This window comes from Emydura macquarii, unplaced genomic scaffold (assembly GCF_026122565.2).
Source record: "Emydura macquarii macquarii isolate MOO-44397 ecotype Brisbane River unplaced genomic scaffold, CSIRO-AGI_Emac_v2 contig_3219, whole genome shotgun sequence".
Classification (NCBI taxonomy): Eukaryota; Metazoa; Chordata; order Testudines; family Chelidae; genus Emydura; species Emydura macquarii.
The window spans coordinates 266533-294428 of NW_027133356.1; the positions used below are offsets into that span (position 1 = coordinate 266533).

General features: G+C 56.7%; 1 protein-coding gene across 6 annotated transcripts in view; it reads left to right on the plus strand.

The window, feature by feature from the left end:
* SBF1 (SET binding factor 1) overlaps positions 1 to 27896 on the plus strand; it is a 133516-nt gene that overhangs the window by 82739 nt on the left and 22881 nt on the right. For all 6 annotated transcript variants that reach the window (XM_067531405.1, XM_067531409.1, XM_067531406.1 and 3 more), the window contains exons 5-23: positions 3479 to 3589; positions 7104 to 7209; positions 7885 to 8017; positions 9575 to 9683; positions 10681 to 10794; positions 11911 to 11988; positions 12585 to 12698; positions 19793 to 19921; positions 20230 to 20328; positions 21061 to 21265; positions 22347 to 22459; positions 23063 to 23212; positions 23535 to 23603; positions 24563 to 24721; positions 24970 to 25220; positions 25477 to 25649; positions 25880 to 25953; positions 26280 to 26475; positions 27051 to 27178. In XM_067531405.1, coding sequence (XP_067387506.1) covers positions 3479 to 3589; positions 7104 to 7209; positions 7885 to 8017; positions 9575 to 9683; positions 10681 to 10794; positions 11911 to 11988; positions 12585 to 12698; positions 19793 to 19921; positions 20230 to 20328; positions 21061 to 21265; positions 22347 to 22459; positions 23063 to 23212; positions 23535 to 23603; positions 24563 to 24721; positions 24970 to 25220; positions 25477 to 25649; positions 25880 to 25953; positions 26280 to 26475; positions 27051 to 27178 — 2511 coding nt within the window. The remainder of the gene's footprint in view (positions 1 to 3478; positions 3590 to 7103; positions 7210 to 7884; positions 8018 to 9574; positions 9684 to 10680; positions 10795 to 11910; positions 11989 to 12584; positions 12699 to 19792; positions 19922 to 20229; positions 20329 to 21060; positions 21266 to 22346; positions 22460 to 23062; positions 23213 to 23534; positions 23604 to 24562; positions 24722 to 24969; positions 25221 to 25476; positions 25650 to 25879; positions 25954 to 26279; positions 26476 to 27050; positions 27179 to 27896) is intronic.

Consider the following 27896-nt stretch of genomic DNA (forward strand, 5'->3'; position numbering starts at 1 on the left):
ATCAGGCCTTCCGTTGGCCATGTCCAGGGTTCCTGAGCTGCAGAGCAGTGTGGGGTTTTATGGACAGTAAGAAAGGTGTGCTCTGCTGCGTGTCCAAAGGGGGAAGCACCTTGGGTGCTTAGCTGGCAGAGCTGTCTGAAAAGCTGCCAAGGTGAGAGCTAGGCGGGGCCCCTCTGGCTGACGGGACGTCCCAGGCGACACTGTGTCAGTGATAGGCAGTCTTCCCTGGCTCATCAGAGCAAGAAGCCGCAGAGACAGGGTCTGCAATGTCTTTCGACTTCTACAGAGCAGATGTTCTCTGAAGTGTGAAGTTCTCCAGGGCTCTTTTTTTTTTTTTTTTTTTTTTTTTTTTTTTCCTGAGTCCTCTAGATGGGAGGCTGAGATCACCATTAGCCAGTCAGGCAGCCCCAGGGCAGGCTACAGTGACTCTGCCCCTCTGCAGATATTGATCCCCGGGACAAGAGCTTGCCATGCTGGGAGAGTTCTTTGGGCGGCTGTGGGGTGGGACGCTGATCTGGCCTGATGCAATGGTAACCTTTCTGTGACCAAGACATCTGGGCAATCCGGTAACATGGTGAGCCCAGTGTGACCCATCCGTCCCTAGGGTAGACCACCTGAAAATGCCAAGGTCAGGGCAGGCTGCAGAAGGAGAGCAGCTTCTCCCAGCACTGGTGGGTGACACTGAAGTCAGACTCCTCAGCCAGCCACAAACAGTGCTTCTAGTTCCCCACACTGGTTATCAAGAAGCTGCAACAAAATGTATACAGCCCCCTTTACTGCATTTCAGTCTCTGGCTCCCAATCAGCCACTAGGTACAGTAAAGAGACCAGTTATTTAAAACTCTGTTCTTTCCCAGAAAGGTTCTCCTGATACCCAAAGGGTCAGCCACAGTACCAGATCAATATAAGTTTGGATCTTACCCAAAATACCACCCTGCCAGCCAATCCATTTGTAACTAAAACTAAAGGTTTATTTATAAAAGGAAAGAAACAAACTATAGGAGAAATGTTAAATGATTAAAGCAATCAGATACATACAAATGATTTGAAAGTCCGTATATATCAGGTTTTCAGTGGAATTGTGGAGTTTGCAGGGTTGTATAGTCCCTCTGGTGTACATGCAGTACCTGGATGGGTCTCAGTCCTTTGATTCAGAGCTTCAGTTGTAGATGCGTTGATCCAGAGGTAGGTGAAGACTGAAGACAATATGGATGTGGTGCAGCTGCCTTTTATAGTGGATTGCCATGTGACTTGTTTCAAACACAAGCCCTTAGCACATGGCATGGAAAAGCTTCAGGATCAGTGTGTCCCATGTGCATAGGGCATGTTCTTCTTACATGTCCTCGTGACTCATCAGGTGTAGCTCTTGCTTCTCTCCCTGGGCCTATTGTACCTGTGAGTTTCCTTCATGGGCCATTAAGCAGGCTAATGCTGCAGCCACTGGCGTGTCACCCAGAAACACAGCACAAGCTGAACTACAGATACCTCAAACATATCCATAACTTTCAATACAAATATGGCACATACACATAAACAATATCATCTTACTTAGCAAATTATAACCTTTCTAATAGTACCTGACATGGCATATCTCATATGAATTGTCATTTTGACACGTTGATGTTACATAATATCCTAAATGATCCCTCCAATCCAGCCAGCGTCACACCCAGCATAAAAGATGGGCAGAGATCCATGCAGGAGCTGGTACCTCGACTCTATGCCCCTATGCAGGGAACTTGCTGACGGCATCTTTTCCAATCCCTGGCCCCTTACACTGGGTGGCAGACTTATTAGGGGTGTTGTGTGTCAGACCTCCTCCTTGGAGTGTGAAGGGACCCAGAAGAAACTATTTGAGGATGTAGGCTCCACTCACTTGACCAGCTGCGACTCTGGACTTAATCCTTTAACCAGCTGGTGGAGACACGGGGATGGGGACTCTGAGGGTTTGCACAGTGTTTCCTGGGATCCATCAGATTTTGGCATGGTGAATCCCTATAGTAAGATTTCAAAGGGCCCTGAAAAAATTCAGGAGACATGAAATGTCATTCTCTTGCAGTGCACGAGACCTGCTGGTAGAAGTATGGAACGGAGACCCAGCTTACTCTTGCTGTGATATGGCAGAGATTGGGGGGCAGCTTGGGCTGGAGACCCGAGTTTGAGGTTCGCCCCTGTCCCAGCGGGAATGGGAAGGGCTGTGGAAAGGAAGCTCCCAGCCCCAGGTGGCAGAGGAAAGGTCCTGTGGTGCCCATCTTCGGGTGGTAACTACCCAAATGGAACTGAAGAGCAGTTGCTGAAGTACAGGGCCATTGCCTCTCTGGTGTGTGGAGCGAGTTCCGGGGGCTGTGTGTCTTGGTCTCCCTCCCACCCCCTGGAAGCTGCAGGGAGGCAGCTTGCAGCATATCTCAGCCTCCGCACACCTGACTGCCTTGCAGTCTGGCCAGGGCTTCCCTCCAGGCCCCTGGATTGTTTTTGTTGGCAATATGAGCAAACGTGCAAACGCTGTTCGTTTGGCTACATCATTTCATTGCTCAGTCACTTGAGCTCTCTGGCTGATTAATTCCTGGGAGCAGATAATCAGCGAGAGCGCCTGAATCCTGCCACGTTGGGACTGGGGCTTGCATCAGCTTCTCTGTTTGGTTAGGGTCTGAAGACCAAGCAGATGTACCTAGGATGGTGTAAGTGTCCTGTGGAGCCTGTTCTCCCTCGTGCCGCCCTTGCTCAGTCTCCCATTGTTAGATATTAGTTGCGAGGTCTTATCCCAGTGTGGGGTCTAGATCTGTCCATCCCAGTGAGTTAACGTAGTGCTGGGCTGGGGTCTCGCTCCTGTCTTGACTGGGGTCAGGCTGCTCTTGCACTAAACCAAAGGTGTTGGCTGAAGACAGATGTGCATTGGGCCACAGCTACCATCTCCTGAATGTTAGAACTCCCCAGAGCCCTAACCACTGGTTGATACTGTCTTTCCATGACACTTTTGATGCAAACCTGCAGACTTGTGAGACTGGGCGCAGGGTCTCTGGAAGCCTGGCGCTAGGACTTTCCTCCGTCTGCCTGACTGTTGGACTTCCTTCTGCCCCAGCTCTGCCTGAAGCCAAGCTGCAGATTGAAGGGCAGTGTGGGTGGTGCGTGGGATCAGCTTGGTGCCATTAGGAACCCAATAGCAGCAAGCTCAGGTCTGTCCTGCCGTCTGTGCCATACCTTGCACCCCATGGCCAGGGACTGTCCCATGGATTTTTAAGGACCTGAATGTGCCATAAACACACAATCCAGGATTGTGAACGTCACTCTGCCGTGTTTGCAGCAGTCAGGCTGCAAGCCTGGACACGCAAGTCCCGGGGGGGCAAAGATTTGCTCAGTGTCATCAGCTTGGAGCCCCAGCAAGTGCATGTGTTTCAGATGAGCGGCCTCCCATGCTACGCTCAAGTGGCGTGTCTGCTGCTTGCTGTGGACACCTTCCTCTGCTCTGTTTGCTCCTCCAGAACAGCCTGGGTTTGATCTACACCATCTACGTGGATGGGCTGAGTGCTTCCCTGGAGAACGTCATTGGAAACCTCTTGACATGCACCATCCCCATTACAGGGGGAGCTCAGGTTGGTACCTGCTCATTTCTGTTCCCTCTTGCACTTGCCTTCCCCGCCCAGCGTGTGAAATGGCAGCAGCTCATCCAGGGCTGGATATATGGAGCATGAGGGGGGAGGTTTCCATCCCCGCTATGCTTCAGGGTGGGATGGGAATCATGGGCAGCATCTCTGGAAGCAGGTTTCCTGGGATCAACTCTGAAGTAGGATGGGGGTCAGCGCACTCAGGAGCGGCTGGAGTTGGCTTCACTGGATACTGCGGGTGGTCAAGTGGCTAGTGTAGACAGTGGCTTCCCATGTACCTACAGATGGAACAGCAGCAAACCACCTTGAGCTGCCTGCCAGTGACTTAGGGCAGCTTGGCTAATGGGTTAGCTGGGGTGTCTAATTACTTTGGCCATGGTTGGAGAGTCCCGTCTCAGCTCCCTCCTTGTCACACGGCCGGATCTGTCTGTGAGAAGCGTTGCCGTGCTGACTGGGAGTGCGTGCAGCCAGCAGAGATGCTCTTCCTCCGCTGAGCCCTGTCTGTCGTACTGAGCTGCTTCAGAGCCTAGCAGCCACAGTCCATCTGTAAGAGCTGGGGCCGCCCATCTGCGCTGGACAGGCTGAGTGGGGCTAACGTTGGCTCTAAGGAAGGCCTGGAACCCCCTCCTCAGACGATTGCACTTGGGAATCTGGTCTCATGCTTGTTCTGGGGCACTCTGCTGAGCAGTCTGGCTTGTGCTCAGAAATAGGGCTGTAAAAAGGCCCCACTCTGTCATATCTGCTCCTCAGCCCAGTCACTGACCTGTGCAAATGTTCTCGCAATGCCCTCCTGCTCCAGGAGAGCCAGCGGGACTGCAGTGTGCCCAGTGCCAGCAGCAGAAGTGGCGCCCAAGGGCTGATTACGGAGCGTCTCAGCGGAGAACTGGAAATAGCCCCGTTGGATCTGAAATCCTGGCAGGGAGTTAGGAGGCAGCAGTTTAAGGCCCGGGCTCTCAGGACGTGGGGTGTCTGAGTAGTTTAAGGTGCTTGACCACTATCCTGAATGTCGTGGGTTTGAGTCTGGCTCTGTCTCTCACACTGAAAGGCCACCTCCAGTTTCCCCAGCTGCAAAACAGGCACCTGATCCGTCGGGTTAGGCCAGTCAAGGGTGGTGGGACGTGATGCTGGGCACATCGCTCCCGTGTGTGCTGCTGGCGATGACGCTGATACGCCTCAGCTCGAAAAGCCATTGGCTCGGGGGAGCTTTGGCTCTGGCTCTCACGCTGCGCGGACTCTTGGCAGCTCAGCCTGGACACATCGCTTCACTCTGACAGGCTCTGGGCTGTGGTGTCCTCAGCATGAAATGGCTAAGCCTCCTCCCCGTGATCCCTCTTGACCTGCACCCCCAGTGCAAATGAGGGAGCCCCCAGAGGCCACAGGGATCCCTGACTTGCAGTGCGCCCTGGTCCTTACAGGTTCTCTGATCTGCTCAGAGGCACTCAAGCCAAGGGACCTTGGTGTCTAGAAACACCAGATCCGGCCCCCATCTTGGGCACTGTTTGAGGAAGGGGGTGCAGCCTGTGTGACCTTACCTGTCCGTAGGCATTCCCAGGATGCCTGCAATGCAGAAGTGGCAGCTTTGTAGTTTCTAAGTCCCTGGTCTTGGGGCTTCCTCCTCTTGTTAGCCAAGGAGCACGCCCAAGGCATGGAGGGGTGAGGCTGGGGACTCCAGCAGCGCTTGGGGCCCCCAAAAGAAGAAAGGGGGGAAGGTTCTGTCTGGTAGCCACACAAGGAGGAGTCTGTGTGCCAGGTGCCCAGGACTGCTCCTGGCAGTCCAGGGCAAGAGGGACAGCCCTCCTGCTGTTCTGTGGACGTAGCAGGCCTCTGCCTAGTCCCTTATGGGTGATCTGCGTAAGCAGCTGGGGAAGGATTTCCTCGCATTGGGCTCAGTGAGTGATATGTCTTGGTGCAGCCTAGGGTGATTGTGGGAGTAGGCTGTGCATTTGTAGCTTTAGCAGCTGGCGTATCCTGGCGCGCTCAGACCCTGGTGTGCTGGCGTTAGGGCAGTTTGAAAGTGGCACCAACCATTCTTGTGCTTTGCTTTTTCCCCTCCTGTATCTGGGAGAGCTCTTTCTAAATGTTGTGATGTGGCTTTTGCTGTGTCTGTCTGCACATTCCCTCCACGTTCACTGTCAGCTTTGGTGTGATGTGTGTGCGTCTTTCCTGGTTGTCTGGCTGTGCTGCAGCATTGTGTGTTTCTAACTGACTGTGCTATCTCTGTCTGTCTCTATCTCAGCCTGACGTGGAGGACGAAGGAGTGGTATGCACACCTTTTCTTTCATCGGGTCTCTCTCCTCTGTAACCCCCCCCTTGGGGGTTCAAAAGCTGCACATGCTCTGGCCCCTGCAGTTGCTGGATCAGCGTCCCCCCCCAGGGAATGGGAGGAGAGACCTGGGCACTGTGCATCTCCCCGTCCCAGGCATTGCATCTCTGGTTGTGCACAGGGCAGTGTCTGTGTGTTAGGGATGCCAGTGATCATGCACGTTGGCCACAGAAGAAGGGGTTACGTGTCCTGGCACCCAGCTGGGTGACATCAGAGTTGGTGTGCTGTGTTCTCACTGCCTCACTGCACAAGATCCCAGGTGTTTTCTGGGAGAAGCCCTGTTGCATCCTCTGAGGCCAGGGGCCCCCCCTTTCATCCGCCATGTGCACTAGTGAAGGTTTTAAGGGGCACCTGAGGTGGGAAGGTGGCTAGGAGGGAGTCTGCCAGGTAAATGTGGTGGTGCTAGTGCGTGAGCATTGCTGCAGAAAGCTAAGCAGGGAGATGGAGAGGTGTCTCATGGGAAAGCCACTTGTTTAGGGGAATGTGATGGTACAGGTTGAGGAGACCAGGCTCTGAATGGAGGCCACAGGTGGGCTGGAGTCCCGGCTTTGGGATGTGGCAAATGGGGCAGGAGGACAGCTCGATACACATTTAAAATAAATGGTTGCGAAAGGGGGCGGCTACGCTGATCCATGCATTGCTCAGACCAGCCCGGGGCAGCTGGTGCTCTCCTCCTTGCGTAAGACACTGCACTGGCAGTAATTGCTTGTGTGTTTCTGATGGCAGGGCCAGTCGGGGCTCTGCTGGCTGCCCCACTCACCGCTGCACTGCACCTGCTTCTGGGGGTGCCCAGGACGTCCCAGGGGAGCCAATTCCATCCAGTAGGCTGAGTGCTGCATACTGCTGTAGCTGTCTTGGGGTGGTTCCCCTCTACAGCTGGCCAGGGCCGCTCGCTGGGGCAGCCTTGAGCGAGGCATTACGCCACAGTGTGCCCTTCCCCTTGTAGGGAGGAGTCACGCCCCAGAGGGCATCAATCTGGATGATGCCCCTTGGCCTCCAAACGGGGACTCCTGCCCTGAAGTCGCGTCCTGTCCTGTCTGTCACCGGGAGAGCTTCAGCTCCGAGGTGCTAGGTGGGGAAATGTGCTGCAGGTGAGAGGTGACTCCCTGTGGTGCCTCCGCTCATCTGTTACTCGGACTGAATCCCAGTGACTGGGGTGTGTGTGTGTGTTTCTTGCAGAGGACGATCTCTCTAGGAGCAGGCGACAGGCAGGTGATCCAGACGCCCATCAACGACTCTCTCCCAGTCAGCTGTTGCAGCGTAGCACTGCTCTTCCGGCAGCTCGGTGAGACTCCGCCCCGGCCTCACCTTCTCCTAGGGACAGTGCCAGTGCTGGTGGGCAGTCCCCTCTGCAGGGAATGCCTGGTGCGTCCCCCCACGCCGTGCTCCATCTCCTTCAGCCCCACAGCCAACTGAGTCTCTCCAGCTCACTCTGCCTTCCTCCTCACAGGCAGCTGTGCCCCAGTTATGGCCCTAAAGTCTGGCTCCACTCAGATCCCCTGGTAGTGGTCATGGGATGAGCACCTGTGCAGGTGCAGCAGGAGAAGGCAGGGCTGGGTCTGAGCAGCGGCAGGCCTTTCTGCGCAGGGATTAGTGCCGCAATTGCTGTTGCTGCATCAGTTGCCAAAGACCCCGAGGGATGTGCACCAGCAGTCCCCCTGGGGTTTTCGGAGCAGTTTGGCTGGCTTTCAGCTCAGAAACGGTCCGTGAATTAGCAGGTGCTAGGACTGCTCCCGAGGTGGCGGTAGGTTTCTTGCTGCCCAGTGAACGGAAGAGGAAGTCCCATCCCCATCCTGCCAGAGGAAGAGGTAACATTTGCCAGTGGGGATGTGGAGGAGACTCTTGGCAGCCTGTTCTGTGGGGTGAGAGCAGGAGCTCGTGGGGATTTCACAGGACTCTGGTGTTGGATTGGGAAGAACCCGCCTGCGAGCGCTGTGTGCTCTGCCCCTTCTCTCCCCAGGGATCACCAACGTGCTGTGTCTCTTCTGTGCCGCACTCACCGAACACAAGATCCTGTTTCTCTCCAGCAGTTACCAGAGACTCACGGACGCCTGCCGGGCCCTGCTCGCGCTCATGTTCCCCCTCAAGTACAGGTGAGGGCATGCTGAGTACCGCCCCGTCCGACACTGCGGCTGGAGCAAAGCAGAAAAGGGGCTTGACATCCAGTGCAAAGCCCCCGCCCCTGGCTTTGCAGCTTGCCCTGCCTCCGTCTGGCGCCATGCACTAATCAGGTCCAAGTCCCAGGACGTGGGCTCAGTGTGGGCCGATTACCGTAGGCCAAGCACTGCAGGGATATAGCCTGGGGAAATCAAATCACTCCCATACCTTGAGCCGTTTTCTCTGGCTGCATTGTAAGCTCCTGTCCATGGCTCTGGCGGGCGTCTAAAAACGAAATTCCCCCAACAGCAAAATAATGTCACTAACCCCAGCTCCGCACCCCTGAGCAAAACTGAGCTCTAGAATATCCGGACGGAGCGAGTTTCAGAGCTGCTTCCTCCGACCCCAAGGAGCTGTTCGCATGAGCTGATTGCAGCTGCCTCCTGACAAGAGAGGGAAATCTCAGGTAGCCAGGCCCAGGTCAGCAAGGTGCGATCAGCTCTCCTGAAACTCCGTCGAGGCTGAAAGTGCTCAGCACTTACAGGACAGGGCCCAGAGGGGTTCCCCTGGGATGCGCTCCATGCCTAAGTCACTCTGCAGGCATTGCCGACCCCCCCAGTGTGCCTGTGCCCCTCAGGCCTGAAACCCGATTGAACGGGGTACGGGAAATCAGCAGGGTTTTAGGAGCCCCCAGAGCTGCATACCCATCCACCGCCCCAGAAGGGCACTCGTTAGGGAGACGGCCAGCCTCGCGGTAAGCTCCTGAAGGAGAGTGGGTGCCCTGCTCAGCCCACCCGGGAGGGAGATGCTCAGACAGTGGGTCCTGTCCTTCCCAGCCACCTCCAACATTGCTCACTGTTTGCACTCCTCCCAGCTCGGGCAGTGAAAACAGACGTGCCATTGTTGCTGCCAGGTTGCCAGTGCCCCTGGGGAAGGGGTTTTTATATTTATATTTGAAATATAAATATATTCCTTTGGCATTTACACCCCCCATTCCCATCCCTCAAACTGGAAGGATTGGACTTGGGCAGAGACTGACTGTAACATTGGAGCCAGGTACTGTGAGTGCAGCTCTCTTTGCGAACTTAGAAGCCGCCATAGCTGTGAGGTGCACACACAGTTCAGCGTGCCTAGCATGGCAGAAGAGCTCTGACGCCACTAGCCACGTGCCTGCGAACTGGCTCTGAGCGTTGGTCCCATCTTCTTCCAGGGTTGTTCCCCACACTAGCTATCATCCCCAGAACCAGAGGCCACACGGGGCCCCGTGCCCCCCAGAGTCGCTGCTTGACTTGTATGGAGCATGCCCATCCGGACAGAGCATGCTCGGTAACATCTGCCCTCACTCGGCCCCCCCACTATCAGCTGGTGTGGGTCGTCTCTGCCCAGGACTTTGACCAGTCCAGTTTTAAGTGACTTGTGTGACGTAGCCGCCATCATCTCCCAGTCCCGGCTCTGGAGCCTGGCTTGACCAGAGTGCCGCGGGGTCTTGGAGCCAGACGCTGAGCCGAGTGTAGCTCCTGATTGGCTGCAGTGACGATCTGCTTTGGTTACAGTTTCACGTACGTGCCCATCTTACCTGCACAGCTCCTCGAGGTGCTCAGCACCCCTACGCCCTTCATCATTGGAGTCAGCTCCATCTTCCAGTCAGAGACGCAGGAACTGGTGAGGCGCTGCATAATCCCATCCATGTCGGTGACTCCACCTTCCCCTCCCCCCGGCTCCATGCCTTCTGGGTCAGAGCTCTTGAGGGAGGGCTAGGGGCTCATGAGCCAGTGGGGCCGTGCCTCTGCACAGGAATGGGACATCCCAGCTGGAATAGGCTGTACTCATTCAGCCAGACCAGCCTGGGCTGAGATCCAGGCATGTCAAGCAGGGCTGCGCTGGGACTTGGGTCCTGTCTACACGACAGCTGCTCTGGGTGACTGAAGACGCGATCAGGTCTATCCGTTCAGAAGGCTGTGGGGGCTCTTACTGCAGTTCCAGTGGCTTGTCTGGGTTTAGTTAAGTCAGTTCTAAGCTAGGCTGAAATAAGCCTGATTTAAACTGCAACGAAAGTGCCCTTTGAACTGGTTTAAATAAATAGGTCTAAAATTACATCTGCTAAACTGGCCAACCTTTGTATGTAGACAGGTCCTTGTGTGCTGAGAGACTGGCACTGGTGTGTCATTTGGTGCTATTGGTATGTCTCAGTGCCCAGTCCAGGGAGGTGCTGTCTTTTATGTGAGATGGAAAGCCAAGGTCCGGATCCCTGGTAAGATCCCCTGGCACTTCCTCGAAGAGTGGAGATGTGAACCTGGTGTCCTGGCAGTGCCCTGACGGATGCAGTTCTGTTCTGCCTCCCCGATTTCCCCTGCTCTTAGGTTCAGACGAATATGGTGGCGTTTGCCTCCTGTCCTGCCCTGGTGTGTGGCATTGCTGCAGGCTGTTACACAGCTGCTGCACTTCACCCCAGCGGGTGACATGACTCCCCGTGTGTATTTTGCTCGGATGCTGTGGCGATGGGCACCATGTTAAAATCTCTAGAGATCGTGAGGTGCTCTGGGGGAGGGGGAGGAGGCTGTTAAGTACAAAAGCCCCTGTGCTGTGTCACTCAGCACTGGGAGAGCATTCCAGGAAGCCTGGCCTGTCTGACTCCTCACACCTGCCTCGCTGCTTTCAGCTGGACGTCATCATAGCAGATCTGGATGGTGGGACAGTGACCATCCCAGAGTGCATTCACATCTCCCTGCTGCCTGAGCCACTGCTCCACCAGACACGAGAAGCCCTCTCCATGGTAAGCGTGGGACCCCAGGCCTGGCTCAGCTCCTGTCCCCATCTCAGGAGGTTGCTTATATAGGGGGTGAATATGGCCAAGATCCTGTGGGCAGGTGTGAGAAGTGGGATTAAGCTCAGCAGCAGTCTGAACAGGGGGTCTTCCTGTGAGAGCAAAGCCCCCGTCTCGGCAGCGGGTGACCATATCACTTGTGGCTAATCATGTTTCCTTCTTCCCGGCAGGGCACATGGGGGTACTTGGGGGCAGGCGTTGCCATTGCTTCAGGTTTCTGGGACTCTTGTGAATGGTCCTCGCCCTCTGAGCAGGAAACAGCTCCAGCCCTGGAGCTCCTTGCACGGGTGCTAGCTGGTCCCAGAGAAACTCTGACCCTGGGCATGCGTGTCCAGAACAATGTCCCTTAGCTGCTGTCGCCGATGCTGGCTGCAGAACATGGTTCAGGGAAGCTGGCAGTTTCCAAGCACTGGTGCACCAGGGAGGAAACCAAAGGCTGGTTGTCTGGGGTCTGTCAGTTCAGTCAGGGTAGAGGAGTCTGCGCTGGGAAGCCAGGCCTCTGGTCAGCAGCTGGTGCTCTGAGGCTGGGTGCACCTGGCGACGGGGGAGCAGAGCAGCTCAGTGATGTCGGTCAGACACGGAGACTCTTCCCGTCATGGGCAGGCGACTGACGGAAGAGGGCTGGGAGCCCAAGCAGAGCAGGGAAGTGGGCAGGGTCATGGAGGCTTCCGGGAGCTCCCATTTCCTCACCCAAGCTAAGTGACGTCTGAGGTGTTTTCTGCAGGGCCCATAACCCCCGGCAGTGCCATGTGAGGCTGCAGGGAGCTGGCCCACAGGCCATAGGGATTCTGCCCTGCAATTCTCGCCCCAGCTCACAGGCGCTGTGGGCTGCAGGCCTCTTAAGGTCTGGTCCCCAAGGCTGGCAGGTCCGTGTCTCTCTGGGCCTGCTGCTGTTCTGGAGAGCGCCCCATCCCAGGGCTCACTGCAGGGCAGGGCCCGGTGCAGTCTGCTCTGTGGCCCAGTGAGGAAATCCTGGCCTCTTCCAGCTGTGGTGGTAGAACTCCCAGGGGGCGAGGGCCGGGCCTCCAGCTCCCCCTCTGAGCATGCTCTCCCTTCTCTGTGCAGGTCTTGGACCCTGAGCTGGAGGTAGCAGACATAGCATTCCCCCCGTCAACCATCTCTGCCTCCTCCCTCAAAATGCAGGTGAGTGGGCCTTCCCAGTACCCATTCCCTGGGCATGCGGGGGCATTGCAGAGGAGCTGCTGTCCCTGCTGGGGTTGGGAGGTGCTGCTGCTCATTTCCAGGGCCAGGGGCAAGCTGGGGCTGGTTAAGGAGCCAGCTGTGCTATTGCAAATAGCTTGGCTGGAGGTGGTGTTTAAAGGGCTAGAAAGGAGGGTTCCTGTTGGCCTCGGTGCTAGCTCTCAGCAGTGGCTGGAGATCGCTCCCAGCTGGGGCATTGGGGGCAGCTTCTGCAGCAGACACCGCAACGTTACAGCCACGCTGAGCTGTGAAGGGCCCGTTTCGCTGCAGGCAATGTAAGGACCTCTCTCTGCCTCTGCTCGGTGAGGAGGTAGAGGGCATCGGCTTCCTTCCTTCTCCCCATTCCACCCCACCCCCAGCTTTCCTCCAGTCTTCCCTTCGTGTTTCCTGCCCGGCAGGTGCTGGGTCTGGCCGCTGGCTCAGAGCCCATCTCTTCCTGAGGAGACACCTCCGCTACCGAGCTTCTGGCTCCATCCTCTTAGGCTGCCACCTCTGCTGCCCTCTCCGGGCCTGACCGTTCTGTCCTTCCCTTGCTGCAGGACAAGGAGATCCGAGCTGTCTTCCTGCGCTTGTTTGCACAGCTGCTGCAGGGCTACCGCTGGTGCCTGCACATCATCCGCATCCACCCAGAGCCAGTCATCCGCTTCCACAAGGTAAGGCGGCTGGTATTGCGGGGGGCTGCCGGGGATTTCAGACACACTCTTGGAACCGTAGCACAGCAGGTCACAGGATAACTGGGCTTAAGCAGGTACTGCAGGGGCAGTGTGAATAACGTGGTCTGGGAAACTCTTACCGCTGAGGGCTTGTCTTTACGGGGCCGGGGGGATGGATTTCATGTTGCCTTTTGGTTTCGGATTAAAATGCCTTGTGTCCATAAGGCGCAATTCTTTTCCATTTATCTGGCCTTTTGCAGCGTGGGTAATTCAGTGTGGAAGTGGATTACGTTTAGTTTGAGATGAGCTAATCCAGAAAAAGGTTTATGTGGATGCAGCAGTATTTCAGATTAGCATTCCTGCCTTTGGCCGTCCTCCCACTGCTATCCCACGCTGCATTGCTTTACGTCTGGATCGACCTGTCTCTTTGGCTGTGCGTTCTCTACTTGTCTGGGTACTTGTCATGTTCTTGACTGGATGTCACCTCCCCATGTAAATGCTGGTGTGCAGCCATGTGCACTCCATTTGCAGTTACACACTCCTGGAGTTGCATATCCTTCTCCTGCGTGGACCCACGCAGAGATCACGGATTGCCCTGAGATCTGGGAAGAGGAGACGGTTCAGTCCTACCTTAAGAGCAGCTACCAGAATGTCAAGATTATGAGCCTATATCAAAGCAAATCCTGGAGCGGGGTCGCTCCTGGGACGAGGTCCAGTGTTGGAACCAAGGACAGGCGCTCCTCCGGTAGAGTTACAGAAAACACTAGGATAGCTGCGAGACCTTCAGCAATGCTCCCGGCACCTGTCCCCTTTTTGCCAAGGAGGCCACCACCAAATTCCGGTATGTTGTGGACAGCACCAATGGACGCCCGTGAGTGCATACTCCTACCGGGACTCCAGTGCGGAGGAAATTTCCCAGGAAACCCAGGATCTCTTTCCTGCACAAGACCTGAGGAAGTGATGTCTTCCAACGCCCAGGTGCGCACCCACCATGACAGTGCTGGGAAAAGACCTCTGCCATGTGCTATGTTACAACATTGCGTAAGGAACTTTAACACACTTTATCCCCCTCCCCCGCCGCTGTGTTCAAAATGTTGTCGACACCAGAGAATTTCAGCTCTGCAGCTTCTGTTTTTCTGAAACATTCATATCCCACAGCCGTCAGCCTCATTGGCACCCCAGCCACTTTCCCGCCTCATGCAACGTTTCCCGTCCCTCCTGATTGACCCACCACTCCCCGGCTCAGGCTAGCAGTGCTGCCAGGTAAAACTCGCATTGTAACGAGGCACATTTGTTGAAAAAGCAGATACAGGAGGAGAAAAGGCTGTGTAAAAAGTACTTTGTTTCCCAAGAGCAATGCCCTGAGCTTTCAGTGAGAGGCATATTCCCGAAGTGAGACATTCAAAGATGCACAGAGATAAGGCACTCAGTTGCCTTGACTCAGACTCTCAGCGCAGTTAACCCCTTCGGTTCAGAACAATTCCTGCAGAAGTGCATTTACTTGGCAGCGCACCTGGTGCTGATCTGCAGGGCTGATAATAGATACATTAAGGCAAAGAGAGTGCTTTGTTTTGACACACACATTGCAAGGCAGTGCAGCCTTTGTGGGACCGCGTGTATTGGTCGTGCTGCCCTTCCAGTTCTGCAGCAGCTCTGGGGGAACCCTTCTGGTGAATTCCATCGCTGCGTACCTTGCTGCTCCGCCTTTCCCAGCAAGACCCTTCTCTGCCTCTTCATGATGCACCTCAGGTTGACGTCCTCCATAGGAGGACACTGCAGAGGTGCACGTGCAACTAATAACCTGTCCTCAGCTGCCCCCAGCCCTCCACCAACCAGGATCGGTACCAGGTTCCTTCGCACAGGGGAAGTAGGGTGGAAAACCGCTTAGCCATCTCCAAGCTCTCCCCAGACTGGGAGGGTCCTACAGGAATGGTAGAGAGGTCTGCTCAGGCCTCATTTTAAAGACCAACCTGGACCCAAACCCGATCCAAGAATGTCGAGTTATTTTCAGAACCAACCAGATTGAGACCAGACACTTCTCCCCCCAACTCTGTGCCACAGCTGTCAAGGCCTCGTCCTTGGGGCTCGGCCTGGTAGGGGCTTCTCATGCCCCGATCTGTCAGTGAGATGACAGCAGTGTGCCCCACTCCTGCCACTGCCTTCCGAGTGAGAGGATCAGAGCTGACGTGACCGAGGGGGTCAGGTTGTCTTTAGATCTGACCAGACTCTTGCAGTCGGGTCCAGGTCAGGTTGCAAGGCTGTAGAAACGGTGTCCAGCATTGAGGAAAGCAGCATGCGCTGTTGCTCTGGAGACTGGAATCAGTACAACAATGACTTGTGTCCCAGCTCCGGCACCTGATGCACTGCAGCCACCTAGCCCTTCCCCCCAGCAGGACGTTACCGACTTCAGGACACATGGCAAATCTCTGGGTCAAGAAAAGGAAGACGAGAGATGAAATGTCTGGGGACTTGGTCTGATCCCAGAAGAGAGATGAGAACACAGGATGGAGGGAAGTCTCCTTGTGGAGAGAGGACAGAGACTTGACAAGGGACAATACTGAGAAAGGTGGGGACGTGCAGAAGCAGCTGCTTGCGTTGATGCACATGCAGACAGTCGTGCTGGAGAACATTTGGTACAGTCGTTCCGCCTGTTTCCTGTAGCCTGTGGAGAGCCCCGGATGCTGAGAGCAGCAGTACCCTTCTCCATCCTCCAGCTACAGGCAATTCCCTCCATACCCCCAGACAAAGAGAACAGTGAATGCTGGGACCCCACCTTCGCTCCTGCTACTACCTGCCAGTCTGCACCCCAAGGCGAGAACAACAGGCAGAAACCCCGCACCTGGGCGTGTTTGAGACCAGAACAGCACAACTGTGTGCGCTCTGCACTTTAGACACATGTGCTACTTCTGCACTCTTACGTTCCATAAAGCGTGCGTTGTTTATGTTGTGATTTATGTTCCACTGCTTTCAAGTGTGCACAGTTACGTTCGATACTGGTTTGTTTGCCCTGTTGGCTGTTCAGTAAAGGTTGTTTCTGGTGAAGGTTCAGTGGTTTGGAATCTCGCATATGCCATCAACACAATAAAATGCCCTTTTATAAACCGTTGTGCACAGCATGAAAAAGCAGAATAAACTTCCATTTCAGAAAATCCTGGTGGACGAACACAATCTGTACCCAGTGCATTATAAACATTCATTTCAACAGCTTAGCTCCTAGCTTTGAAGTAGGAGCACTGGGCACCCCTGCTTCCCGATGATTTGCTGCAGTTTGCAGAAGCAGCCTCTCAGGCGCTTTGTAATTTTCTGAAAATCTCTGCACCTTTGCCTCCCACCCATCAGTGTGGTGCATTCCTTTCCCTCTGATAGTGTGCAAAATACAGCAAGCAGCTAGCACAGAAGGTAGATGTTGCTCATCTCCTGGAAAGTCTCTTAGCTTTCCAAACACATGCTCCATTGTCATTCTGCAGCTGTTTCCCAGAACGATGTTGGGAGTCACAGCACAATTAATGTCTATAGTGGTCCTGGGAGCAAAGGTTCCAGGGCTGAGTAAACAGGGCTGGGTTTCTAAGGATCCTGGCGTCATGGACCTTTCCAGCCCAGCCCGTATTAATACTGGTAAACCTTGCACTGTCATCAGCCAAGCCTTGGATCACTCTGGAGAAATAACCCTTTCTGTTGATGAACTCTGAGGTCTGATGTAGGGGGCAAAGAATAGGCACACAGGTCCCACCAGTGGCCCCTATACAATTTGGGAACCCCAACTGTCCTGTGCACTTGACCCCAGGCATCAGTGCCCTCTTTACAGCAATGCACCCATCCATGACGATCGCCCCAACAGTTGATCTACCAGCGCCGTACTGGTTAGCTACAGACGTGCAGGTGGAGGTGATGAACTTTGAAATGGCAAATGGTCACATGCTTTTCCAGTTCGCCGTGCGCTGGCTCCAGGGTGAGCTGTGCACAGATCTCTAGGAAAGTGGCCTTTGTCATCCTGAAATCCTGCTGCCACTGCTGGTCCACATCACTGCCCCTTCCCACCAGTCGGGGCTAGTTTCCGAAGCACAGAAATGGCGCTCTGAATGAAGCTGATCTAGGGAACGGTCATCCTCAAGTAGCTGCTTGATTTCATCCTCCCATCCTCCAACACCTTCTCTACCCAAGTTAACTTGGCAATACGGTGGCAACTCCTACAGTCATCCAGCTGCGCGACTGCAGATACAAGTGGGCAATCTCTGTGTGTTAACGACTGTCAGGATTGCTGCAGGCAGCCGTGTTCCCTCCCTGCCGGCTGACAACAGTTTGAAAACAGCGCTGGCTCACAAAAGACAAAATGAGTGGTGGGATGCTTTAGCGGGGTCGGCAACCAACTCTCACGAGCGCCCCCCCTGGTTGAGTGCATGTGCCTGCAGTTTGTTTGTTTGTGGCAATGGAGTGGCCCCCACCTCTCGTGAGCCCCCCCCTCCGGGTTCAACGCATGCCTGCAACCTTTCAGTTCATGGAACAGGGTGGCCTCCGCCTCTCGCAAGCCTCATCCCCTCCCCTGGTCAATTATTTCTTCGACGGGTCTTTAGTGACAGCCCTCTGGCCGAGTCTTCCACTGTCTGTAGGACAAATCCTTTCCAAGATAGACGGTCTTTGCCTTCTTCCAGCCCTTGTATGGGACCGTACTTCCTGGGCTTCCTACCTGGAGACGCTGTCTTCCTGCAGCCCCCTCTGGGCTCAGTCCATGCTCAGTCCTAGCTGCAGGCCAGGAGCCCCTTCTTAGCTCCCCCAGTCCCTGCCCACACTGAGCTGTCCATGGTCCTGCTGCTCTTCCAGTCAGCCAGGAACCCAGTTCTCACTCTTCCAGCTCTAGGCAGCAACTGACTGACTGTCTCTGCCTCTCTTTTTTATGTAGACCTCCTGGCCCCTGATTGGCCACTCCAGCAGCCCCTCTGATTGGCTGCTTCCCCTGCAGCCACTATAGACTGCTTGGAGGACTTCTCTTCTGGGATGGGGTGTGGCCTAGTCCTCCTCACAGAGGAATCGTGGAATTTGTTACTTTGCCCCCAAGTTCCAGGATTCTAGTGGCTTTACAGTGCTCTGTGAGAAAAATCCCAGACTGCATAGAGTCCGGCAGCATGGCAGTGCATTATGAGCTACTTGCCCAAAATGTTGCATGCTTATTTAAAAAACTAAACAAAAAACTCAGCGCCATGTGAATGCTCTGATTCCTAAGGAATTTGGATAAAGCCGGCTGTGTGAACGCAGTTATTTCCAATTAATTATTCGGCAAACACCTCCCTGGGAAGCCCCAACTCAGTGTTTTCCCCAGAGCAATACCAAGGGAGGGATGGGGGCTGTTCGAGAGTCTGTCTAGTGCATGAGATGTGAAAGTGACCACTCAAGCCTTGGTGTCCTGAGCATATACCATTCTGTCCCCTAAACTCCCTCTGGAGTTCACTGGATACAGCGTTCCTATATAACATAAGAACGGCCATACGGGGTCAGCCAATGGGCCATCTAGCCCAGAATCCTGTCTTCCAACAGTGGCCAATGCCAGGTGCTTCAGATGGAATGAATAGAACAGGTCATCATCAAGTGATGCATCCTGTCAGCCATTCCCAGCCTCTGGCAAACAGCAATCCCTTCCCATCTTGGCTAATAGCCATTGATGGACCTGTCCTCCATGAACTTAACTAGTTTTTTTGAACCCCGTTATAGTTTTGGCCTTCACAACATCCCTTGGCAAGGAGTTCCACAAGTTGACTGTGCGTTGTGTGAAGAAATACTTCCTTTTGTTTGTTTTAAACCTGCTGCCTATTCATTTCGTTTTGTTAACCTCCCCTAGTTCTTGTTCTATAAGGAGTAAATAACACTTATTTTTTCCACACCACTCATGATTTTATAGACCTCTATCATATCCCCCCTTATTTGTCTCTTTTGCAAGCTGAAAAGTCCCCCTTTTATTAATCTCTCCTCATGGAAGCTGTCCCATACCCCTAACCATTTTAGTTGCCCTTTTCTGTACCTTTTCCAGTTCCAATATATCTTTTTTTGAGTGGGGGTGACCAGACCTGCATGCAGTATTCAAGATGTGGGCGTACCATGGATTTATAAAGAGGCAATATGATATTTTCTGCCGTCTTATCTATTCATTTCCTAATGATTCCCAACATTCTTAGCTTTTTTGACTGCCGCTGCACATTGAGTGGATGTTTTCCGAGAACTATCCACAGTGACTCCAAGATCTCTCTCTTGAATGGTAACAGATAATTTTTAGACCCTATCAATTTGTATGTAGAGTTGGGATTATGTTTTCCAATGTGCATTACTTTGCATTTATCCACACTGAATTTCATCACCATTTTGTTGCCCATTCACCCAGTTTTGTGGGATCCCTTTGTAACTCTTCGCAGTCTGCTTTGGACTTCATTATCTTGAGAAGTTTTGTATCTGCAGATTTTGCCACCTCACTGCTAACCCCTTTTCCAGCTTATTTATGAATGGGTTCCTCCAGATTCAAACCACACGGCTGTCTGGTGTTCCATCCCAAAGGTGGCCGTATTTGAACTGGTGCCTGTACGCGGCTGGCTGTACAGACCGTGGAGATCTGTTGGGTTAAGGAGTGCGGTTGGGTTGATGGGGGTCTTGGGACCAGGGACTCCTGAGCTCTACCCCTGACTCTGACATGCACGGCACAGTTCTAGTCCGTACATCTCTCTCTCTGCTTTGCTGTCTGTAAATGTGTCTAATTCTGGTCTACTCCGGGTTGTGAGGAGGGGGAAGGGTTCAGGGATCCGTTTATATGGCACCATCTGGGACTTTCAGGCAAATAAAGCTGGTCTCTGCCCAAGGATCTTGGTCTGAAATATACAAAGTGGGTTTGGGGAAAGAAGGGCTCCTGGCTGTGCCCGCATCCTGTTAGTGCCCCCGGGACAGGTGCTGGCTGGAAGGTTGGGGGCTGGGCCACTACACGGCATTCACAAGCTCCCGCCCTTTCCCCCTCGTGACCTGAGCGCACACATCTTTATGGTCATAGCGCAGTGCCCGTGGCAGCTGGCTCCGGGACTCCGCTCAGTCCGCTAACGTCCGTGTGCTGTTCCTCATTGCAGGCAGCCTTCCTGGGTCAGAGGGGGCTGGTGGAAGATGACTTCCTCACCAAGGTCCTGGAGGGCATGGCGTTCGCTGGCTTTGTGACAGAGAGGGGCGCCCCATACCGAGCAATTGACCTGTTCGATGAGGTAAGAGGTGATGCCGGGGCAGCTCCTCCCTTCCCTGGCTGGCAGCTCTGCCCGTTTGGGCCTGGGCGGCTTCATCTCTGGCACCCTGACAGTAAATAGCCAAGGGCCGCGGAGCATGTCGGTGGGCTCTTGCTTTCCCCTTCGAGGTATGAGGTGGGAGCAAGAGACTCAAGGGAACCAGCCTTGGCTTGCTGGCTGCAGTGCTCTGCGTGGCCCAGGGGTACCTGGGGCAGCCCTGGCACGAAGGAGCACAGCCAACACGGCACCCGTGCAAGAGGCTGCCCCTCACGCCTCTCCTCCACCCTCAGCTGGTGGCCTATGAAGTGAAGAGGATGCGGGCAGAGGAGGGGAGCAAGCAGAAAACACTGCGGCACATCAAGGAGCTGGCCGAGCAGCTCTATAAAAATGTAAGTGTGGCGGGAACGAGGTGGGGGGAGGGAGCCTGGCACTCAGGGCACGCCCTCCATCTGAGCAGGGTCAGGGGCCCCCGCCGCAGGAGGTGCCATTCTCCCTTCATCTCTGGTGCTGCATGCCCATGCAGGAGCCTCTTCTCTGTGGGGTACGTCCCAGCCCACGTCTCAGCCCTCGTCTGCCAGCGGCAGCTGGAGACCTAGAGGGGTATAGGTGACCGTTCTTGGAGCTGGCCCCAGCTGGAACGTGGCGGGGTGGCTTGAATTGTCAACCCATTGCCTGCCCGGTTCTCTCTGGTTCGGAGGATCCCCGGGGCCCTGCGTGTGTAGGCGGCTGGTGTGTTCCGAGCAGCTCCTCCCCCACGTGTCCCAGTTAGTCTGGAGTATCTGGCCAACCACCCCACACCCCCTTCAGACCGAGGGCTCCGAGCCCAGACGGCTTTTAGAGCACGACAGCATTGCTCTTGTGGCTGGCGGGTCTCTGTGGGAGGGCTCTGCCAGGCTAAGCTGGGCTCTCCTGGCCCCACATGCGCTTGGGTGTGGACTGTCTCTGTGGCTCTGGGAGATCATGGTGCAGCTGGGCCCTGGGGCTGGAGGGCTGCTGGGTTTGTAACGTGCGGGAAGGCCTTGGCGCAGCGCTCAGCCCCCTGGGAGCCTGGCACCCCCTGCCCCCGGACACAGCGTGACAGGTCTGTCCTGGAGAGTAACCGGCAGCCCTCACTGGCGCAGGAAAACCCGTACCCTGCGGTGACCATGCACAAGGTGCAGAAACCCACCGAAGGCTGCCACCTGCGCCTGCACCTCAGGCCTTTTCCCCGCTTGGACGAGGGGACGGTTCAATGGATCATCGACCAGGCCACTGCCAAGCTGCAGACAGCCCCGCCGGCTGTGAAGGCGGAGAAGAAGTGTATGGTGCCATCGGGACCCCCCATCGGTATGTCTCCCGGGAGGAGCTTTCCCTCGGCAGTGCCAGGCTCACAGCTCTGTGTGGACACCGCTGGCCTCTCCAGCGGCAGCTTGGCTGGGTTTCAAAGCCTGCAGTAGGCCTGTGGACCAGGGGTAGAGAAGGCTGCAGAGGTCTGTCAGCTAGGGGAGGGCTGGAGTGATGGCTCTTGCATGTGGCTGGGATTCCCCGCAGCCTTGAGCCTTGGGTGGGGGGGAAGGTGGAGGTTGGGGCCTGGCCCCATTGTCAGGCAAGAGGCCAGGCCACGGCTTAGCCGAGAACTGGAGGGATTAACTATGGGGCAGAGCTGCCCATGTCCCCAGGGAGCGTTTCAGGAGAGATGGCGGGGGAGTAGGCCCAAACTTGGGAGTGTTTGCTCCCTTTACATGCCAAGGTGGGGATGCTGAGCGGCAGGGCACCCGCAGCCCCCGGGGCAGCCCCCTCTGACAGTCCACCTTGAAGTGCCTCAGACGGGGCACCCACGGTCAGGGGTCATGGCTGAAGGGGCCAGCCTAGATCTGTGGGGGGCCAGCACCGCTTGGGGAGGCGAGTGGCTTGCGCTGCGTCCCGCCTTACTGGTCACTTTGCCGCTGCAGAAAACCGAAACGATGTGCTTAGTGTGTTGGGGGAGGAGGGGGAGGCAGGACTCCTGGGTCCTATTCCTGGACATGCCACTGACTTGTCCTGCCCTGTGGCAAGCCGCTGTACCTCTTTGTGCCTCAGTTTGCCCATCTGTGACATTGGGCTACTGCCCAGCACTCCGGGGGTATTGAACTGCTGGCGGTGAAGCGCTGGGCGCTCCGGAGATGGACGGCGCCGGAGAAGCAGCGTTCCATTTCCTGCATCCCCCTTGCCCTTTACCGCTCGGCCGAGTCCATGTCCTGTGCTGTCCGCTGGAGAGGGAGCAGGGGAGAGCCGTGCGGGTGTGGGGAACACAGCCCCTGCCCTCCCAGAGCAGGGTAGTGAGATGGGCTAGCCAGGCCGCTCGCCTCCCAGAGGGGGGGACAGCCCAGCCCAGCCCAGCCTCCCCTACGCCTCCTGCAGGGTACTGACTGGCCACTCTTCTCCCCAGCTGCCATCATGGAGCGCAATGGCAGTGCCCTGGCCAACAGCGCCCGCCGTCTGGAGGTGGTCAGGAACTGCATCTCCTACGTCTTCGAGAACAAGATGCTAGAAGCCAAAAAGGTGAGGGAGCTGGTGTGAAGGGCTGTCGAGGGGCCAAGCCAGCCAGCCGCCGTCTGCTCTGCATCTTTGCCGTCCCATCACACACAAGCTTCCTGCCTGTGTCCTGTCCTCCATAGGCTGTTCCCACTGCCTCACATGCTCTTCTTCAGCGTGGCTCTTGCTTGTCATGCCACGGAGCCCATGCGGGCTGGCAAATCTGGGATGCTGTTGCCACCATCTGTCTCTGTCCCCACTGGGGACTGTCCTGTGGAATGGGCTAAGCCAGGGGCTGGGGTCCCTGGGAGCCTGGCCCAGCAGTGGGCAGTGCGCGTTCTACTCTCCAGGGCGTGGGGTTTGCAGCATGGGTTGCTGTGGAGTGGGGCGCTCGGTGCGTCACAGCGGGCTGCGCTGTCCGCCCTGGCGGGGTGCGTCACAGCGGGCTGCGCTGTCCGCCCTGGCGGGGTGGGCCGTCTGCGGATTTCCAAAGCGTAAGGACTCACAGCAGGCCTTTGGTATCCTCCGTCCATCTCCCATTGCTGCAAACTGCCTCCAGCCTGTCATTCTCACCGGGGCCCGGGCTGGACGCTTGGTCCCATGGCTGTACCCTCTGTATTCCTCCTGCAGCTGCTTCCTGCAGTGCTCAGGGCTATGAAGGGCCGAGCAGCCAGGCACTGCCTGACCCAGGAGCTGAACCTACACGTGCAGCAGAACAGGGCCGTATTGGACCACCAACAATTTGACTTCATTGTCCGCATGATGAACTGCTGTTTACAGGTACGGCGTGATGGGGCTGGCTGGGGCTGCCGTGGGGTACGAGTTTCACCGAGGCAGCTGCCGTCGCACCCTTGGATTATTCCGGGGGATCTCTGGCATGCTGGAGACGCCAGCGCGGCTCTGTCCTGGAGAGTGCTTGCGGAGTTGTGTGGGTGGAAGTCTGTAGCTGCGGAGATCCTGGGTGAACGCCAGTTAAACCCTCTCCAGAGCTTTGCTCTCTTCTGCGCTGGGGGGATGAGGTCTGGGGGCAGTGTCGGGGTCTCACAACGAACGCCCCTGTCTCCAGAGCTGGGTGTTAATCTCTCCTCTCTCCCCGCCCCAGGACTGCACTGCCATGGATGAGCATGGGATTGCAGCAGCACTTTTGCCACTACTCACTGCTTTCTGCCGAGTAAGTATATGGGCTGCAGAAGGGCTTCCTGCCTGCCTGGCTGTAACTCCGGCACGACTGCGGAGGGCGCCGTAGAGCTGCACCAGTGCGGGGCTGTTCTGGGCAGCAGGTCACTGGGAGGGTCGCCCAGCCCCCAGGAGGGGGCCATAGTTCAGACAGACGTGGAGGCTCCATGCTGCCTCCTGCCTCAGCCGTGTTGGGCCCAAAACCCTTTTGACTCCCACGGGTCCGAGAGGCCTGGCGCTCTGACTGCCATGGAGGGCGGTGGTGGCAGGCGAGGTGTCAGCGCTGCACCTGCTGGCCTAGCTTCTCCCCGCCAGGGTAGCCGCTCTGGGTCTGCCTACACCGCTTACATTAAAAACCCCCGGCTGGCCTCACGGGACTCAGGTTCGGGCTGCTTCACGGCTGTGCCGACGTCCAGGCTCGGGCTGGAGCCGGGCTCTAGGAGCAGCGGGGTGGGAGGGCCCCAGAGCCCAGCCTGCAGTTCGAGCCCAGAAGTCTGCACTGTAAGCGAACAGCCCCGCAGGCCAACTCAGCAGGCACGGACCAGCCGGGGGTTTTCATTGTAGTGTAGACAGACCCCGTGGAGCAGCAGGGGCTTCCTGCTCGGGGTCATGTTGGGAGCCGTGGCCGCACTGGCCAGGCCTCTCTCAGGCGGTCCCCAGCCCTGGGCCCGCAATCCCGGGGAGGGCTGCGGCACCCAGCTGCAGGGCAGTCAGACATTGCTCCCCTGAGACCAGGCAGCGCTGACTCTTGCAGGAGCCGAGCTCAGTTCTTGCCTCCCTGTGAGCAGAGGCGGTTTTCTGGGATGTTAACTGGGCATGCGCAGGGCGGGGTCAGTGCGGGGCCTCAGTGTATGTAGTGCCTCTGGCTGGCTCTGCGCGGTGCCTCTCCCAGTTACAGCGCGCGGCAGGGCTGGGCACACTGAGACCCCCTCTTCTTTCTGGCCCCGCCCCCAGAAACTGAGCCCGGGCATCACGCAGTTCGCCTACAGCTGTGTGCAGGAGCACGTGGTGTGGACCAACATCCAGTTCTGGGAAGCCATGTTCTACTGCGACGTGCAGAACCACATCCGAGCCCTTTACCTGGAGAGCACTGAGGAGAACCACGTGGAGGAGGTGATGGGGCGGCAGGAATGGCAGCCCTGGCCTGTCCCGGGGCAGCCGCCCTTGTAGTCCTGCACGCAGGCTAGTGAGGATGCAAGAGCTGGCCTGAAGGCTCGTGGTCTGAGATGTGCACTGGCAGGGGGGAAAGGGGTAGGAGTCCCCGGTGAGCGTTGACACTTTGCTGCAGACGCTGCGGGTGGGAACTGGCACGCGGGTTCTCTGCTTGGGCCAAGGGCTGATCTGTCCCTCTGCTCCATCAGGAGAGGCCCGGGGAAGAGAAATCTGCCCTGGAGATTGCGTCGGAGCAGCGGAGGCTGTGGCCTACCATGAGCCGGGAGAAGCAGCAGGAGCTGATCCAGAAGGAGGAGAGCACGGTCTTCAGCCAGGCCATCCACTACGCCAACCGCATGAGCTACCTCCTGCTGCCCCTGGACACCAGCAAGAACCGGCTGCTGCGCAGCTCGGGGCTGGGCGATGTGGAGAGCGTCAGCAACAGCTTTGTCACCAACAGGTAGCTGGGCCTTGGGCTGAGATGGGAGGCGGGAGCAGGGACCTGGGCATTGGAACGCAGCACGGGGTCCTGGGCTGCCAGGACCCGGGGGAGGCAGGGCTGCCAGGTCGTGGGTTGAGCCGACATTTGTCGTGTGTGGCCGTGGGGCTCACTCATGGCCTGGGTACCCGGGGAGCAAGGCTGTGTGGGGTGTGGCCGAGAGCCGGGGCGTGATGCGTGGTCTGGGGCTCACACCTGTCCACGTCTCCCCCGTTAGCATCGCCGGCAGCGTGGCCGATAGCTACGACACGGAAAGCGGTTTTGAGGATGCCGAGAGCTCCGACGTGGCCAACTACGTGGTACGCTTCATCAACCGCTTCGTGGACAAGGTGTGCACAGAGAGCGGCGTCACCAACGAGCACCTGAAAGGGTTGCACACCATGATCCCTGGTAAACGGCTCGTCCAGCGCAGGGGGTAGCCTACGGGGGAGGGGGCTGGGTCCGGGTCCCCTCCAGAGCTGGGGTGGGGTGTGCTCCCCCTGGAGAAAGTGGGCGACTGGCGGCTGGCAGAGAGGCTGCACCAGGCCCATGTTCTTAGTCTCCCGTTGTCTGGGGCGCGTGGCCAGGATGGGGCGCTTCTGCCCCACAGGGATAACTCTGCGTCTCCCTTCCCTCCCCAGACATCGTGCAGATGCACATAGAGACGCTGGATGCTGTTCACAGGGAGAGCAAGCGGCTCCCTCCTATCCAGAAGGTCTGTACTATCTCGCTGCGCACGGGCATCCCCTCCCTCCCAGTCAGACCCCAGGCTCCCCCTCCCTGCACCACGCCTCATGGGGGACGGGGACCCCTCGGCAGGCACCAGCTTCCCTTCTGAGCAGCTTGCTGGGCTGGGCTGCTCTGCACGGAGTCGGGAACAACCCTGCCTGCCTTGGGCAGGGTGTGGGCCCGGTGCATCTCCAGCAAGAGCTGAAGCAGCTGCATTGTGGGGCCTGGCTGTGAGCCGCCCCTCAGCCATCTGTGCGGGGAGGTGTCCTGTCTCCCCTTGCTTTCAGCCCCCCCTCCTCTTTGTCCCTGCAGCCCAAGCTGCTGCGTCCCAGCCTGCTGGTGGGCGAGGAGTGCGTGATGGAAGGGCTCCGTGTGTACCTTATACCTGACGGACGGGAAGAAGCTGCCGGAGGGAATATAGGGGGCCCCCCGCTGCTCCCCGCGGAAGGAGCCATCTTCCTCACCTCTTACCGCATCGTTTTCAAGGGCACCCCCACGGACCCGCTGGGTGAGGACCCTCCCTCGGCGCCGCAGTCTGCATCCCCTGGCGGGCTGGTCCCACGCTGCTTCTCCCGCCTGGCTGAGCAGACATGGGCGCAGAGGATCTGCTGGGGTAGGGGGGATCCCTCCCGGCTGAGGTGGCTGGGGCCCTGCCCTGGGGCCAGAGTGGACGCTTACTCTGAATATTGTAAAGGAGAGAATTACCCTGTGCAGGGGTGGGGGCTGTTTGCCCATCGTCTGTGGGATGGCGTTTGTCGAGCAGGGCCCCGTTGGTCCCAGTCTTACTTGCTGGTCCCCTTACATAGCTGCAAAGCTTCTGTCCCAGCTCTCTCTCTGCTTTGGGCTACAGGCTGATTCTTCCCTGGAGCTGCCAGTGCAGGCCCAGAGCTACTGGGGAGCAGCTGAGGGCAGCATGTCCCAGCCCTTCTGTGGCCTTGAGCCGGGATGAGACCCTATCCTGCACCTGGCACTGGCCATTGTCAGAAGCCAGGCTACGGGGTTAGATGGACCATTGGGCTGACCCAGTCTGGCCGTTCTTACGGTGTGTGGCTAACGTGTCCCTCCTCCTCTCCATGGCCCCAGTGGGGGAGCAGGTGGTGATCCGGTCCTTCCCCATTGCCTCATTGACCAAAGAGAAGAAGATCAACGTCCCGGCCCAGGTGGATCAGTTCATCCAGGAGGGGCTGCAGCTGCGCTCGTGCACATTCCAGGTGAGACGGGCCCTCCAGCACTCCGGCCGGAGACGTGTTCTCCAGGCAGACAGCTGGCCTGCACTCCTAAACTGCTGTGTTGGGCCCCAGGTGGGAGATGGGGCCCGGCAAGCTGCTTCCCCCGTGGGCTGGGTGAGGCCTGGTGCTGGGATGAGACGAGCCAGCCCTGCAGCCAGGGACCATGGAGCGAGGCTTCTGCTGTACATATACACCCGATGGATTCCTTTTCTGTCGCTTATTGTACTTGTACCACTACAGGCGTGCAGGGCCGGCGGGCAGAATCCCTTCCTCAAAGGGCTCAGTCTGGGTGTGGAGGGAGGGGCTCTCAGAGACCAGAGGCTTTTCAGAGAAGTTAACTGTAGGAGGCATTTATTCAAAGTTGGGAGCCAAGTCTCTGTAGGAGAATGAGGGTGTGCTGCGTCCAGGCATGGTGGTTACCAAACTGTACGCGGTGCAGGAAGAGAAGCAAGTAACACACGGAAATCACTGAGGAATAAATCTTTATTTCCTTTTCATTTAGGATTAATCTACTCCAGGGGACTCTTCCTGTAGGGATGTAACAGAAAGAGCCAGTAATATGCACAGCCTTTTTATAGAGCCATTGAATTTCAGTTCCTTATTTATAAGAGGCACTAGAAATATTGTAATATTATGCAGCCATGAAAGAGCTGGTGTACGAGCTGAGTGAGCGATCAGAAATGCAACACACAGTGATTTT